General features: G+C 44.2%; 1 protein-coding gene across 1 annotated transcript in view; it reads left to right on the top strand.

Annotated features, from left to right (window-relative positions):
* The first annotated feature begins 7,609 nt into the window (after nt 1-7,609).
* Nucleotides 7,610-18,613, top strand: part of SYT17 (synaptotagmin 17) — a 136,779-nt gene continuing 125,775 nt past the window's right edge. Inside the window, exon 1 of the mRNA XM_040441340.1 lies at nt 7,610-7,941. Coding sequence (XP_040297274.1) covers nt 7,927-7,941 — 15 coding nt within the window. The 5' untranslated portion in view covers nt 7,610-7,926. The remainder of the gene's footprint in view (nt 7,942-18,613) is intronic.

Consider the following 18,613-nt stretch of genomic DNA (forward strand, 5'->3'; position numbering starts at 1 on the left):
AAACTGTCATTTCGCTGATCACTCTGCTGTCTTTTCACACTGATGTGTTCTGAAATCAGTGTTCTGGATACTGAAGATCTCTCTCAAGTGTTGGTCTCATAGAAAAAAAGGATAGGGTCTCTAGGAGTAGGAGCTTCCTCTCCGTTCACTCTCTGGACTGCAACCCTTCTTCCTGACAGGAAGTAGGACCAGCCCACTCCAATAAAGGGGGGAGGAAAGGGGTGGTTAGCACAGTTACTACCAACCATTCCTCCTCTGGCTGGAATGAACAATATACCATACATACCGTAATTAGACACTGTAATTGCAGATACCTCCAGGTCTTGGGTACTGCTTGTGCAGAAATTTTTGTCCTGCGGAATTCCGGCTGATATGCCGGGGAGCGGTCGGATCCCCGCCGCATAACATTATAGGCAATGGGGCTTAGTGGGAATGCGGCACTCTGTGGCTATGTCGGATCGAGAGAACTCAGACACGCGGTTCTCTGCTAGAACAGCCTGCCAGATTTCTTTGAGACGTGTAAAAGTAGCCTTACCTACCTAATTATCTATCTATCAATATATGTCTGCCTCATATCCATCCAATTGACAAACCACCCACACTTCCATCCATCCATCCATCCAATCTGTGGGTGGTTCAGTGCTTAACACCGTGTCCTTGCAGTGCTGGGCTTCTGGGGTTAAATCTGACCAAAGGCTAGATCTGTATGAAGTTTGTATGTTCTCTCATGTTTTGTGGGGTTTCCTCCAACACTCCAAAAAATACTAAGAGGAAAATTGGTTTTCTATGATATTATCCCTAGTGGGTGTTGGGGATGAGCACCTACTGACTGTCCTGCTCCCCAACCATCCCTGTGCATTAAACATCTGTCACTACACTGTATATTTGTCTACCTACAGTAGCAGCCATAGTATAAAGTTTTCTTAAAACAATGCAAAGTGTATAGAAGAGCTTGTGCTATATTTGCAGTCTCTTGGGGTGACCATTGCAATCAGTAAAAGAATAGTAATTACATATGGCAATCGGCCATTATAAGCTTGACTTAGAAATGATCAGCTTTCCCATGTTGCGCCAAATAACCAACAATTGTGCTGAATGGAGGAGGACAGGCCTGTAATGGTACGACGATAATTATGCACGTGGACGTGGTTAGAGGAGGCCTCTAGTTCACCATTACATGAGCAAGCCTTGTGATGGCAGCAGATGTTGTACCAACCTCACAATTACCAGAAGTGATCCGCACAGGAAACAACATGCATTGTAGTCTAGGGAAGAAGAACCATATTGATTAGACAGATAATGATATTATATAATAATAGATATCAATGCAGACCTAGCACCGCAATATGCTGCCCATTTAAGGCTTCTCCTATTGTCTGGAGTATTCCTGAGAGGATGACTGCCTCTGCCTCTCTCCACCAATCCACAGATGATGTCATCAGCAGGTCCACTCCCAAACATCTGCTGGCTTGTTAGTCAGACCAAAAGGCACAGTTGATTCAAGTTCCTGTGGAAGTCAGACAGCAACAGGAAAGACACATTAAACAATGGCTCATGTCCCTGACTGCCTCCCCAAAACGATGGACAAATAAACAGTACACCTGGCGCAAATTAAGAACAATCCACCCCACAAGTGGTCAGATGTTCTCATCAGTGAGCATGAGGTTGTCACACATGCCACATATGTCTTACAACTGTTGGCCCCACTTCCAGAACTCCCACCTATCAGGACAATGGGGATTCCTTTTTGCCCCATTTGAGGTGCACAAAGGGATCAGGAGACTTTCAACTCTGCCAATATATGGGGATTCCAGAGATGGCCACACAGTGCACCATTAGTACTTACCCATCCTTCCTGCTGTGCTAATGCAGTACCTCAGACCTGGGGGTATCTGCAATTGCCGTTATGTTTTGTCTTTTTCATATATTTAATACAGCAGTCCCTCGCCTCTTAGTAAAAGTGGGCTGGTCCTACTTCCTGCCAGGAGGCGGGATTCCAGTTTAGTCAGTAAAAAAGGGTTCCTGTCCGGACAGTGGGGGAGTGAGGAAGCATTTGTCAGAGCTCCCACTCCCAGTAACTGTATCTTATTCCCCTGTGAGGCAAACTCAGGAACCAGATATTCTTCTCCTATGAGAACAACTTAATCCTGCCTCAGGAAACCACTTAAGAGACAAGACAGCAGAGTGATCAGTGAAATACAGCCCTACAGACACTGCTGCAAGGTGAGGGACAACAGCACAGACACCACCACCGACCTAAACCAATCGCTAGACCAGTCTACCATCAATTTATAAAAATAAATAAATAAGCCTCAAAAATACGTTGCTTGGTGGTGTCGCAGGTCCCGACGGTGAAGTGGGTACAGTTCACACAGGTAAAAGTGTTTCTTTGGATAGGTTGGGAGGTTTAGAGTATAGTAAAGAGGAAGTAGCATGAACGGAACTGACAGTATAGAAGTAGGCATAGATCGCCACAAGTGATTATATACTGACATATGATAGATTCATTTTGAGATGTCCTTGTTTTATGTATTTTATGTATTTGTATTTTATGCATTTTATATTGTTTTAAAAGGATGTATATGTGCATGATTTAATTTACCATTGATTGGATCATATGTGTGTGGGTAGGCGGGTGCAAACCAACCTGACCCGTTATAAGACCGCCCTGAAGTGGGTGGGATGAATACCCCTGACGAAGCTCAACCGAGCGAAACCCGGGTCGGGTGATTTTGATCCATTGTATACTGCTTGTTTATACGTGTGCATTGTGAGTATAATAAAACCGTTTTTACTCCGACTTGCATGACGGTACTTCACTATTGGATGCAATTTTGGTGTTCCATAGAAGCCTGGAAAGGAGAGGAGGAGAGGTTTTGACTGGCCTGTTTGCTTCCCCATGCTTGTGAATATCTTGCTGGCTTCGATTGTGGATTCTCTGTGATTCCAGAGGTAGCGCGGTCCTATCCAAAGAAACAGTCTACCATCAAGCCTCTATTACAGTGGACACCAATATCCACATGTGCTTGCTAGTGCCAACCTACTGCCATCCAACCTGCCACCATACCTCCTTATCTAGTGCCAGTATCTGCACTTTGTTTCTAATACTGCCGAATGCGCCACAAGTTATATTTGCACAGTAAAGAGAGACTGATATACATGACGGGGTATTGGTTATTACCCGCTCGCCCCTCATGATCAGTCACCTACTAACCCTTGACTCACTTACCACAAGCCCCAACCTTCTAAACTGGCCCCGTCAGAACCCCAATAAGACACGGACACCAAGTTGGATTATATCGGCCACAGCAGCCGTTTATTGAAAACATATACATGAATAATTAACCTTTTATTTCCCACAAAACATCCCCATAAGATATAACCAACTTAATTCACCTGAGTAACACGGGGGAGGTCCTGGAAGCCCCAAACCTCGGAATTTTCCCAGTATCCTTTTTGAGCCGACTTGCCCCCAGCCGTTAAGCACCAGCTCAGAGGCACCACTGACGGCTCGCCCAAATTCCGCCACAACCGACCACCAGCCATAGGAGTCCAGCCCCAACCGTGGGGCCCTCCCATCCTCGTCACCTGAATCTCTCCAACTTCAAGGACCTCCCACCGCCACAGCCGCCGTGACAAAATAAATAACATTTTATTTTACTTATTCATTACACGATCACCCCACTCCGTCCCCTCCCCAACCCCCCCCATCTGACCCAGGCTCTGGAACCTGAACAACAAGGGTGGGTGGGTGGGAGCTCCGTTCTATCCACAAAATGGCCTCCTTCATCCCGGGCCCTCACCTATTTAACCCCTCGTTCCACCGCCCCCATAACTTAAACTGACCAATCCCTCCCCAGGGGCTCCCTCAAACCAGCCCCCCGTCATGGTCGCCTCCCCCCAAGGCTGCGCCCCCAGTCCGGCTCTGTCTTTAACTTCTGGTCTGATTCTTCCATCTACATTTTCACTGCTCCGATCCCTGGGAAGTGACGGTCTTAGGGAGTACACCGTGACGTAGCATCTCATCAGGATCACTACCAGTCCCACCCTCTGCACCAGCTCATCAGTGGCTCACTGCACTATGCACCATAGATAAGAAACGTGTGAGCTGGGAGATATGCAGGGAAAAATACGGCTGAACTTCTGACGTCACTTTTGCCGATATGGCCAGCACAATTTCATAGAAATCTGTCAGCGTTCATTATCTGTATTTATTTAAGAGGCAGTGAAAGGAGTTTTCGCATTACAAACATGTATCCTCTATCCATAGAATACAAGATTAGGGCTCATGCACACGACCGTATGTATTTTGCAGTCCGCAAAAAATACAGATGACGTCCGTGTGCATTCCGTATTTTGCGGAACCGAACAGCTGGCCCCTAATAGAATAGTACTATCCTTGTCCGTAATCGGGACAATAATAGGACATACGGACATATGGAAATGGAATGCACACTGAGTAACTTCCGTTTTTTTTTTTGCGGACCCATTGAAGTGAATGGTTCCGCATACGGTCCGCAAAAAAAATGGAACGGACACGTAAAGAAAATAGGTTTGTGTGCATGAGCCCTAAATGTGCGATTGCCGGGGGTCCTGAGGATGGGTCATCAATATGAAAATCCTGGCAAATCCCTTTAAGAGATCAAAACATTACTGAGAATAAAAATGATCATAAAACCTATTTGCACTTTGTCCAAAAGGTGGCGCTATGAAGCCAGTCTTCACACTGTCGTCTAATACGCCTAAGTGAGAAGAAATTTACTTTAAGAAGCTTTAAAATGAACTTTATGTTTTCGGTTGATTTTTGTCTATTTTTGTATTTTTTTTACACTAAGAAGCTTTGTAATATATAATAAAATACCAATAATAAATGTCTGTGTTTTCACAGGGATCAGCAACCTCCGGCACTCCAGAAACTACAACTCCCAGCATGCTCCATTCATTTCTATGGAAGTTCTGAGAGGAGCAGAGCAGTTATGCATGCTGGGAGTTGTAGTTTTACAACAGCTGGAGTGCCGGAGGTTGCCTACCCCTGACCTAGGAGGATGAGTCTCGCTCAGATCTCCCAGACACCATTTCCTCCCACGACATAGTTTTCCACTATCCAGAGTCATTCCTTCACCTGCCCTGACTGGGACTACTCTAGAGAATAAGCTGCTGCGGAGCCTCCTGACAGTTTTAATAGATTTAAAGCGACAGCGCCCATATTGTATATTTGCAATAGGCAGCAAAAGTCCCGCGGCCAGAGCTAAAACATTATTTTTCTGGTTTCATTCAGGGAGTCTGGAGGGGGTCAGCAGGATGAAGTGCCATGGTGTCCTATGGTTCATTGCTCTCATTCACGTGAATAGGGCTAAGCCACAGTACCAGGTACCACAGCACGTATGGCCCCGGTGACTAGTTAAAGGGATTGTCCCATGAATAATATTCTACATTTTTCAATCCAGCACCTGGATCTGAACACTTCTATAATCGCATGTAATTAAAAATGTAGCATAGCTGCTGAGTAATTCACTGAAATCTATCTGTATAGCGCCACCTGCTGTTTGCACTTTTTCTAATTTCTCTATCCCGCTCCCTGAGATGGAAGCACATGCTCAGTTCCATTCTTCAACTGCCCCCAGCAGCAGTAGAAAGGACGTGCCCCCCCCCGAGAGAGTGCACGTCCCCTAAACTGCCAGCTTGAAAAAAATCTAGCAGAGCAATTGGAGGAATGAATGGTGAGATCTCTGGATCCATGTGAGGTACGGGGCTGGTTCTAGACTTGTTAGGCATGCACTATATGATATCTCATTTTTACATTACTCATGGGATAACCCCTTTAAGGCCTCTTTCACATCACCGTATCGCTTTTTCAGTGTTTTGCGGTCCGTTTTTCACAGATCCGTTGTTCTGTTTTCTGTTTCCGCTGCGTTTCCGTTTCTGTTCCGTTTTTCCGTATGGCGGTAATTACATAGAAAAAATTGGGTTGGACATAACATTTTCAATACATGGTTCCACAAAAACGGAACGGATACGGAAGACATACGGATGCATTTCCGTATGTATTCCATTTTTTTTTTGCGGACCCATTGACTTGAATGGGGCCACGGAACGTGATTTGCGGGCAATAATAGGACATGTTCTAACTTTCAACGGAACGGAAAAACTAAAATACGGAAACGGAATGGATATGGAGTACATTCCTTTTTTTTTGTGGAACCATTAAAATAAATGGTTTTGTATACGGACCGTATACGGAACGCCAAAAAATGGCCCGTAAACGAAAAAATAAATAAAAAAAAGGGTTGTGTGCAAGAGCCTAAGGCTCCTTTCACACGGGCGAGATTTCCGCGTGGGTGCAATGCGTGAGGTGAACGCATTGCACCCGCACTGAATCCGGACCTATTCATTTCTATGGGGCTGTGCACATGAGCGGTGATTTTCACGCATCACTTGTGCGTTGCGTGAAAATCGTAGCATGCTCCTCTTTGTGCGTTTTTCACGTAACGCAGGCCCCATAGAAATGAATGGGGTTGCGTGAAAATCGCAAGCATCCGCAAGCAAGTGCGGATGCGGTGCGATTTTCACGCACGGTTGCTAGGTGACGATCGGGATGGGGACCCGATCATTATTATTTTCCCTTATAACATGGTTATAAGGGAAAATAATAGCATTTTGAATACAGAATGCATAGTACAATAGCGCTGGAGGGGTTAAATTTTTATTTTATTTTATTTAACTCACCTTATCCACTTGTTCGCGCAACCCGGCATCTCTTGTCTTCTTTTGTGAGGAATAGGACCTTTGATGACGTCACTATGCTCATCACATGGATCATGTGACGGACCATGTGATGAGCGTAGTGACATCATCAAAGGTCCTATTCCTCACAAAAGAAGACAGAAGAGAAGCCGGCTGCGCGAACAAGTGGATTAAGGTGAGTTACATTATTATTATTTTTTAACCCCTCCAGCGCTATTGTACTATGCAGTCTGTATTCAGAATGCTATTATCTTCCCTTATAACCATGTTATAAGGGGAAATAATAAAATCTACACAACCTTGAACCCAAACCTGAACTTCTGTGAAGAAGTTCGGGTCTGGGTACCACATTCAGTTTTTTATCACGCGCGTGCAAAACGCATTGCACCCACAATGCACCGGGACGCATCCGGACACGCTCGTGTGAAAGAGGCCTAAGTGATTGCCGTGGCTCCATGACACGCGAGGATCCCAGAGGGAACAATATATAACTGTATCATGATTTATTCCACAGCAATATTCTCATTATAATATAATAAATTGACATGTAGTAATTATATATTTACGTATAAACAATGTTTATAATAATAAATATAAATTCTAAATACAAAATAACACAATAAACATAAAAATATGACAAATAGAAATTACTGTAAGGCAAATTGTATTACCAAGCAGATCCACTCTGCCTCTGAGGGTGGAAACACAACAGAACAATTACATCTATGTTCATTATTACATTGCCTAAGGGTTTTTATAACAGTAAAAGACAAACAAAAATGCCACTGGTGGCCACTAGGTGGGGACAGTGAGTGCAGGCTGGGAAGATCAGGCACCATTCAAAACAAAACAGGGAGAGCAAGCAAAGGACACTTTAATCAATGCAACACAGTGTGTAAGTGACAGGGAGGAGGAAGCCTTCCCCAGAAGCAGGCTCAGCCACTGAAACTGTCCCCCAAATAAAGCTGGGGACATCTGATGTGACATGCAAGCCACAAGTAAGAGCAGCCTCCTGTCTACTGCTGGGGAAGTGTCACCATGAAGGAGAAGAGCCATCCAGCTCCCTGACCAGCCACAGGTCACCTCTGGGTCCTTTCTTCTGTCATTTTGGTTTCTATTGAGGGAACAGAGGGCAAAGAGGAAAGTCATGCCCAGGCAACCCTGATGGCACTGTGAGCAAAGATGGCATACATACAGGTAGGTGGCTTTCATACTTTTACTGATTGCTGAAAATCAAGTCTCTGGTTAGAACTTGCAAAGCTCCAGCCAATGAACAAGTAAATGGGCGCAGGCTGCAGAGGATGGGCTGTGACTGGTAATGACATAGGAGAATACAGCTGGCTTTATGGGTGGACCATCCATGGTGCAGAACTTTTACATAAGCAGCATATATACACAACATATATACACATGTATACCAAACATACCCAGCATATATACACATGTATGCCTAACATACCCAGCATATATACACATGTATGCCTAACATACCCAGCATATATACACAACATGTATACCAAACATACCCAGCATATATACACAACATGTATACCTAACATACCCAGCATATATACAGGTGAAACTCGAAAAATTAGAATATCCTGCAAAAGTCCATTTATTTCAGTAATGCAACTTCAAATTAGAATTTTGTGAAAAGGTTCCATATTCTAGGCTCAAAGTGTCACACTCTAGTCAGATAATTAATCCATACCCCCTGAGGAAAGGGTGCCTCAAAATTGAGACTTTGGGGTTTCATAAGCTATGAGCCATAATCATCCAAATTATAACAAATAAAGGCTTGAAATATCTCACTTTGCCTATAATGAGTCTCATATGTTAGTTTCACCTTTTAAGTTGCATTACTGAAATAAATGAACTTTGCACAATATTCTAATTTTTCGAGTTTCACCTGTACACATGTATACCAAACGTACATAGCATATATACACATGTATACCTAACATACCAAACATATAATCTGAATATGTATACCTGACAAATACAGTATATCCAACATTAATACCTAACATATACAAGTGTATGCCTAATATACTGTATATAGGAAAATAAAAATGCTTGTAGAAGTTTTATAAGAAAAATGAGAAAGTTTACTCTGTGTGTATTACATGCATGATCTATAATATGCCAATTACATGTTCAGATGAGATGTAGCAGAGCTGAATAGCAGGTTTACATGTTGTCATATGGAAACATGATATTTGAGATATTTTTGCAATATCTATCTATCATGTACATGACATATTGTTATACATGTATGTGCCTATGGACACATATTAGACATCCCATACACAGTGATGGATCATCTTCTGGAGATGCAGTAACATTATAATCCATCAGCCACCTTACAACCATGACATAAGATCCAGCCCTACTGGAAATTCTTGCAGATACAGTAGTTGTGAGATCACGTTTTCCCCCTTGGGAAACTATAGCAGGTGCGACAACATGGGGGGTGACGCGTCGAGTGAATTAAGCCCCTTGTGAATCCAGCACAGTAAAATACTAATAAATATGGAGAAATAAGTGTTCCATGTATAGAGACCGCCACCAAATCCTCTTCCCTGGCGCTGAAGTGTCAGTGTACACCCCAGTCCTGTCAGTGTCAGCCTCTACAGGGGCATGGATGCCTGATGGTGGTAGTGGCGCTCATGGCTTCTGTGCTCAGCAGCAGCTGAATGCAGGGATCTCAACTCTCCCGGAGGTTCAGGGAGTCTCCCGCTATTAGATAGCGGCTCCCTGACATCCCGGAAAGGTTTACTGATAGCAGAGCAGAGAGATAAGAGAAGTGACAGGACACAGAGTTTAGATTACAGGTTGAATTAACCCTTTAGGGTCAAATTGGCTTCTCAAGGAGATATATATGTTAAAGGCATCCCTTCTTCTGTCTCATTCAGTAGCTATAGAACTATTGAGAGAGATGTATTTTTTTTTAATACATTTACACATTTAACCCTCCATTTTAATTATATTATTTACCACAGTGTTAAATTCACACCCCCTGGATGCTTGTTTTTTTCCTACAGTGGGGTAGATAATTACACACAGGGTTTTAAAGATTAAACTTCCTGACTCAGACCAAGAGCCGACTCAGCGAGTCAGTAAGTGAATCGAAGCGCGTGCACACAGTGCAAGAAGAAGCCGATGCCAGCAGTCTGCAACAGCGCATCAGGCTGAGCCTGTGCGCACGCGCGGGATCTCAAAGCGGGAGGGGAGGGAGGGAGAGGGAGAGGCGGCACTGAGGAGTAGAAGGCGGCGCTGGGCACGAACGGCGATGCGTGCGGCCGGGCACCATGCATCCACAGACTTCCCCTGCTTGGGCACCTTAATTCAATGATTGACAGGTTAGTAAAACCTGTTTTTCCGCAGAATAAAGCCACAAATAGCTTTTATAAGGCCACCTTAGAAATCCGAATGCTACCCTGGACATGAGCATATGTTTAGCTCACAGGGCTTATAGGTGGTGACAGAATCCCTTTAATCATATACATAAATATGATAATTTGGGGCAGGGTAATGAGCCCAGTCCTCCACACCATAGAGCAAAGTGTGCAGATACTGCATAGGTTTGGAAAATGTAATAAAAAGTTTGTGAAAGAAAAAAAAAAGAAAACCTCCCTGAAATGAGAAGTGCACCTCCCTGAAATGAGTTTTTGCAGGTTGGGATGTCTGTGAATGTATGTGCGCCACTTCCCCGAGCAAGAAGTTTCATCATTTCAGAGACTTTTAAACATAAAAATGGAGTTCCCCTTTAAGCAAATTACCTCTAAGCAGAGATACTGTACATAGGGTATAATTAGAGTAATGTAGGGTGCTATGCATCATGGGGTTAATTGGGACGTGATGTGTACACAGCAGCATACTGTAGGCAGGTTGTTTTCAGTCCATGTTCTCCACGTATCCACTGACCATGGGTCAATGGAAAAACACTGCAGACGCGCCCTACTTGGGTCCATCTTCCAGACCAAACACTCCCCTAGAAGTCTATGGGGGAGACTTATCAAAACTGCTGTAAAGGAAAGCTGTTTTAGTTGCCCTTAGCAACCAATCAGATTCCACCTTTCATTTCCCAAAGGAGCTGTGACAAATGAAAGGAGGAATCTGATTGGTTGCTATGGGCAACTAAGCCAGTTCTACTTTACACCAGTTTTTATAAATCTCCCCCTAAGGCCTCTTGCACACGACCGTATGTATTTTGTGGTCCACAAAAAATATGGAGGACATCTGTGTGCATTCCGTATTTTGCGGAACGGAACAGATAGCCCTTCATAGAACAGTCCTATCTAGTCCGTAATGCGGACAATAATAGGGCATGTTCTATTTTTTTTGCAGAACGCAAATACGGACATACTGAAACAGAATGCACACGGAGTAACTTCCGTTTTTTTTGCGGACCCATTGAAGTGAATGCTTCCGCATACGGTCCGCAAAAAAACGGAACGTACACGGAAAGAAAATATGTTCGTGTGCAAGAGGCCTAACCATGGACAGAGCACAGATGGCACCCGTGTTCACTGATTCACTGCAAGGACACTTGATGTAGAAGTTGTAAAAAAAAAAAAAAGGTCTCCGTTTTTTGTGCACACATCCTTAGGCTACATGCACACAACGTTTTTTTCACTGATGCCTTTCTGAGAAACGGACGTTAAATTGTATGGGGGCAGTCTGTCAGTGAAAAACAGACAAGATAGGCCTCATGCACACGACCGTTGTTTGGGTCCGCATCCGAGCCGCCGTTTTGGCGGCTCGGAAGTGGACCCATTCACTTCAATGGGGCCGCAAAAGATGCGGACAGCACTCCGTGTGCTGTCCGCATCTGTGGCTCCGTTCCGCGGCCCCGGTAAAAAAATATAACATGTCCTATTCTTGTCTGCGCTTTGCGGACAAGAATAGGCATTTATATTGCCGGCGCCCGTTCCGTAAATTGCGGAAGGCAACACGGGCGGCTTCCATTTTTTGTGGATCTGCGGTTTGCGGACCACAAAAAACGGCACGGCCGTGTGCATGAGGCCATAGAACATGTTTTTGACGTCCGTTTTTCACTGCTGTATGAATAACCGAATAGACGACCATTGGTCTTAAAACGGACTTGTGATGGCCGTTAAAAAAATGTACAGTACATGTCCGTTTTTCACTGTCACGTGCATGTAGCCTAAAAGGGGTTGTTTGGGATTTCGATATTGAAGGCCTGTCCTCAGGTTAGGTCGATATCTGATCTGTGGGGGTCCAACTCCCAAGACCCCCGCCGATTTGCTGTTGGAAGAGCCTGAAGTGCGTGCCACGGCCACCTCATAGCATGCCAAGCACAGCGCCGCCCATTGCATAGCGGCTGCTCTCGGTATTGCAGCTCAGACGTATCCACTTGAACGGGACCTAGGCCACAATGCCACCTAGGCCACAAGCGGGAGTCGGACCCCTGTGATCAGATATTGATGACCTATCCTGAGGAAAGGCAATCAATATCAAAATCTTGGACAACCCCTTTAACACAGACCTTAGAAGATTCAAAAAACTCAGATGCACCCGCCCCTGGGAACGTCCTGACTCCACACGGAAACACCCACGTGTGGGTGATGCCATAGTTAGCCACGCCCAGTTTAGACACGGAACAGGCCGAATTTGCCAGGACTGTCTCTGAAAATCAGGGACAGCCCCTGAAAATTCGGGACAGTTGGCAACTACGGATGCAGCACAGTCCGAATATTTGCATCTGCAAAAAGGATCCAGAAGTGTGAATGGGCCCCAAGGCTTTAGAGCCCACATGGTGAAGAGTAACAGCTGAACATGTCGGCAGCAGATGCTACTCACTTGTTACAGATGGGCTGACATGTCAGGTTACCCATGACTAATACTCTCGACCGTATCCTCGCATTCTATTCTACTGCTGCACACCGTGCTGACACTGGCTATTCAGTATCTGTGTAACGCTTCCATCTGTCAGTCACCTGGGTTATTATCATCCTGAAGTAATCTGCATTACGCTCTGACATGTCGCCAAACACGGAGTATTTCATCATACACACACACAAATATTTCCTATAATAATTTATATCGTAACTTCTATAACCAGAACATTAAAGGGGTTGTCTGAAGGAGAACCTCTTTAAAGGGAACCTGTTACCAGGGAATTCACTATTAAAACCAGACGCAATGTCTTGTAGGGCTAGCTCAGCTGAATGGAATGATACCGTTCACTTATCGAGCAGCAAAATAATCCATATGGAAATGAGCAGATAAATGATCACTACATGTTATGAAATTCGTTCACTCTTCGTTTGGTGGTAAAAGCAGAATTGCGTCATGGATTCCGTTACCACGGACCATAACGCAATTCTATGGTGAAATGCATAACGGAATGCCTTTAGAGGCATTTTGTTATTCATTCCGTCATAATAGAAGTCTTTGGCCTGCATAACAGATCTGTTCCGGAGTCCCCTGCATAACGAAGCCTGTAGGCTTCTATTATGATGGAATGAATAACGGAATGCCTTCATTCCGTTATGCGTTCCATGATAGAATTGCGTTATGGTCCGCGGTAACCGAATCCATAACGCAATTCTGCTTTTACCACCAAACGAAGCGTGAACAAATGTCAAAAATATGAAATCCGCTCATCTCTAATCACTACGTATCACACCACTTTGCATAAATCAATATTACGTGCAAGAGAGGAATGTCTACTTCTGATGCTGGTTACCCCCACCCCTCTTGCTAATTGCTTTTCTGTATGAAATGGGGTTTGAATCTGTCCAGCAGCTCACAGAAGGTTTATAGTACACCTCTATGGAGAGGGGAGGGGGGTAGGAGTGAGGAGGAGCTGAGTGAGGCAGGACTCCAGGAGAAACCGCTTACAGACTGCTGCAGCTAAATAGGAAGTTTATGTTTTAGCCCAAGTGCTTTACCATACAGGATTTTGTCTGGCCCGTCTTGGCATATGCTGCGGACGTATCTCCGGCCCGTCCCCATTATGGTGATTGGAGCTGGGGCGGACTTCCGGGAGCACACGTGTGCAAATGTTAGTACGGACAAGCCTAACACCAGTGTGAAAGAAGCCTTATATGTGTGTGTTTTTAAACCTTTTATTGAACTTTTTAAACTTTTTTTAATCCCACCAGATCAGGGCCTAATAGATGTACTAAGATGGCAAACCTTGGGGAACATTGTTAGGCCCATAGCAACCGATCGCTGCAGGATTGACAGAGAGTGCCCCTACCTTTGACTATCCCTTAAATACTTTGGTTACTATTAAATGTGGCGTCTAAGAGCTTAAATGGCCTGGACTGGAGGTATCTCAGAACCTGGCTATTGCAGCTGACATCTACTATTGATGGCGTGGGCCCAGCTCCTGAGCCTGTGCCATCACAGCGCTGTACACGTACAGCGAATCCGTATATATACATAAGCCACATGTTGCCAATGGGTTAAAACCACCTGCCCTGTATCGTGCAGGTCGTCCTCATAAAACCAAAACAGCTAAAACCCGCCATTGGTTGCACTCCACAAAACCTCTAATGATGTCCTGTTGTATCTGGCACCAAGATGTTAGCGGCAGGACTCTAAGGCCTGTGAGGTTGGTTCTCTATGGATCTGACTTATCCCACAGGTGCCCAACTGTACTGAGATCTGAGGAGTTTGTAGATCATGCCATCACCTTGCACTCTTTGCCCTGTCCATTAAACCATTCCCGAACTATTTTTGCAGTGAGGCAAGGCACATTACCCGGCTCATGGAGGCACTGCCATTAGGAAATACGCTGTCACAAAGGGCAACACTTGGTCTTTAACAATGTTTATGTAAACGGTACATGTCAAAGAAATGTCCAGCTGAAGGCCAGTGCCCAAGGCTTCTCAGCAGAACATTGGTCAGAGTATGCATTAGCGCCATCTCTTCCCTAGGTAAGTTACGCACACGCATCTGACCGGCCACATAATGAAAAAGAAAATGGAATTCATCAGATCAGGCCACCTTCTGCCATTTTGACAGTGGACGTGGTCAACATGAACACTCTGACCAGTCTGTGGCTGCACTGTTCTATCATAGCCAGCATATTCTGTGGGATCAGACCAGTTGGGCTAGCCTTTACTCCCCAGGCTCATCAATGAGCTAAGGTCACCTATGACCCCATTTGCCCATTTTCTGACTTCCAACACATCCACTTGTTACCCAATATATCCCAACCCTTTTACAGACGTCATCGCCATGAGATCATCAGTGTTATTCCCTTCATCTGGTTATAATGTTATGGCTGATCGCTGTGTAATGTATATCTGTGGTAATGTGATACTATTATATAAATTTACTGTATAGGCTGTGGACCTGTGTGCTGTGATTGTAAATGCTATGTAGTCCCCACTGAGAGTGGAACGATCAGCTCAGTCAGATATGAAATAATATTTGCTGTGGTAGAAGATCATGGCATAGTTCTGTCCACTTTCTGGGCAACCATTCTGCTTCTTGGGTTCAATGACTTCAATCATACACATTACATACAGGGAGTGCAGAATTATTAGGCAAGTTGTATTTTTGAGGATTAATTTTATTATTGAACAACAACCATGTTCTCAATGAACCCAAAAAACTCATTAATATCAAAGCTGAATATTTTTGGAAGTAGTTTTTAGTTTGTTTTTAGTTTTAGCTATTTTAGGGGGATATCTGTGTGTGCAGGTGACTATTACTGTGCATAATTATTAGGCAACTTAACAAAAAACAAATATATACCCATTTCAATTATTTATTTTTACCAGTGAAACCAATATAACATCTCAACATTCACAAATATACATTTCTGACATTCAAAAACAAAACAAAAACAAATCAGTGACCAATATAGCCACCTTTCTTTGCAAGGTCACTCAAAAGCCTGCCATCCATGGATTCTGTCAGTGTTTTGATCTGTTCACCATCAACATTGCGTGCAGCAGCAACCACAGCCTCCCAGACACTGTTCAGAGAGGTGTACTGTTTTCCCTCCTTGTAAATCTCACATTTGATGATGGACCACAGGTTCTCAATGGGGTTCAGATCAGGTGAACAAGGAGGCCATGTCATTAGATTTTCTTCTTTTATACCCTTTCTTGCCAGCCACACTGTGGAGTACTTGGACGCGTGTGATGGAGCATTGTCCTGCATGAAAATCATGTTTTTCTTGAAGGATGCAGACTTCTTCCTGTACCACTGCTTGAAGAAGGTGTCTTCCAGAAACTGGCAGTAGGACTGGGAGTTGAGCTTGACTCCATCCTCAAGCCGAAAAGGCCCCACAAGCTCATCTTTGATGATACCAGCCCAAACCAGTACTCCACCTCCACCTTGCTGGCTTCTGAGTCGGACTGGAGCTCTCTGCCCTTTACCAATCCAGCCACGGGCCCATGCATCTGGCCCATTAAGACTCACTCTCATTTCATCAGTCCATAAAACCTTAGAAAAATCAGTCTTGAGATATTTCTTGGCCCAGTCTTGACGTTTCAGCTTGTGTGTCTTGTTCAGTGGTGGTCGTCTTTCAGCCTTTCTTACCTTGGCCATGTCTCTGAGTATTGCACACCTTGTGCTTTTGGGCACTCCAGTGATGTTGCAGCTCTGAAATATGGACAAACTGGTGGCAAGTGGCATCTTGGCAGCTGCACGCTTGACTTTTCTCAGTTCATGGGCAGTTATTTTGCGCCTTGGTTTTTCCACACGCTTCTTGCGACCCTGTTGACTATTTTGAATGAAACGCTTGATTGTTCGATGATCACGCTTCAGAAGCTTTGCAATTTTAAGAGTGCTGCATCCCTCTGCAAGATATCTCACTATTTTTGACTTTTCTGAGCCTGTCAAGTCCTTCTTTTGACCCATTTTGCCAAAGGAAAGGAAGTTGCCTAATAATTATGCACACCTGATATAGGGTGTTGATGTCATTAGACCACACCCCTTCTCATTACAGAGATGCACATCACCTAATATGCTTAATTGGTAGTAGGCTTTCGAGCCTATACAGCTTGGAGTAAGACAACATGCATAAAGAGGATGATGTGGTCAAAATACTAATTTGCCTAATAATTCTGCATGCAGTGTAGGGCCCAATGGGCCATATGGCAATATCTAAATGAATGCCTTCTTCTGCTGGTTCATGGTACCATACCTCCTTTAATACCAGAACATGAGTTTGTAACCTACCTTTAAAGACCCCTGATATTTTGTAGTTGGATTAGAGAAGGTACTGTGAGACTGGAGCATTGCCAATTCTTCTATTTACTTCATTCAAATTCCTGCGCCCAGAATCTAGTGGATGGAAGACTGGAGACAGTTTTAACAGGAAAAAGGTCCATTGAAACATAATAGTTATGCATTGAGATGTTGTGAAGGATGGATGTGATTTCAGGTTGCACCCTTACTTTTGGCCTAGGCTCTGTTCACATTTGCATCATGGTTTCTGTTAAACAACAGAGACCATGACGCGGTGCCAAAATCTTTTTACAATGGACACTGGTGGTGAACAATGGACCCCGTTGACTTTGACGGAGTCTATCAGATTCTGTCATTTTGATGGCAAAACCTCCGACGTAAGTGTGAACACCGCCTTAGTGTGTGTGACTGTACAGGAATCAATATCTGGAGCGTTGATGACCAGTAATTGTGTATGCAGTTACAGTCTACTCCAGTGTGACTAGGCCTGGTGCTGCGAATGTGAGTAGGCTACGGTGTAGTACACGGCACATTCACACTTATATGGAGGACTCTGAGTCTTTTTTTTTTTACATCAGACAAGAAGATTTCCCATTCATTGTTTCATGATCTATTCAGTGCTAGATGTCTGCTCTTATAGACTGGACATCTGTTGCCATATTTTCTGGTTTATTTTACCATAATTTCTATATCAGAGTTCCCAGGAGGCTGGAGAGGGCCTACTGCCTCTATGAATAGTGCGGAGACACACAGGACCAACACCAGCTGACTTAGTGTGGGGAGCCATTAGCTACCATGGCCGTTCCTGTCTTGTATTCATGGAGGGAAATTTGACCAGCCTTCGGTATGTCCAGGACATCATGTAACCAGTCCTACTGCCTTTTTTTTGGAACCAGGAGATGTGCTGTTCCAACAAGATATTGCTCATCCACACACTGCCTGCGCTACACAACGTACCCTTCAGGGTATCCAGCAGAACCCATGGCCAGCTTAATCTCCAGATCTCATCCCCATTGAGAATGTCTGGGACTGGATGGGGTGACAGATCTCCCATGGAAAGCAGCCAACAGCCACTTTGGCTGAACTACGGGTCCAAGTTGAAAGAACTTGGAATGACATACCTCAGGAGAATATCCAGCATCCTTATGACCGTCATCATGCCAGAGTGGTATCGCAGTAAGAGGAGATGCCACCCAGTAGTAATGTGACCTTGCCTCAACATATACCCTGTTGCAGAAATCAAAATAAACGGTGCATTGACATTAGTATTGACAAAGCATGTTATATTGTCAATCACATTAAGTTTTCCAGTTGATCTACGTTCATCTCAGTATTTCCATTTATACATCCTTTCCACCATCTCTTCTATTTTCTTCCTTTAAAAAACATACCAGGCCAGCATCTCCCGGTCCTGACACGACTCTGTAGCTTGACCGATCCAGGAACCAGGTGGTACTAATACCCATTGTATATGGCTTTCCAACCAATCAGAGAAGACATTGTTCTACTAAAATCTATTCTGTCCTGCTGGTCTTGCCAGTTATTGTGGCCCCACCCTGTACCTTGCTCTTCATATACCTTCTGACATGGATTGTTTAACTATACTAATTTCTGACCTCTTGGTACCTCGTCTGAATGTCTAATCTTCTCTGTTTCCTAACTTTTGGTTATTAGGTTGTTCCCCCTT

The sequence above is a fragment of the Bufo bufo genome, chromosome 7 (assembly GCF_905171765.1).
Source record: "Bufo bufo chromosome 7, aBufBuf1.1, whole genome shotgun sequence".
Classification (NCBI taxonomy): domain Eukaryota; kingdom Metazoa; phylum Chordata; class Amphibia; order Anura; family Bufonidae; genus Bufo; species Bufo bufo.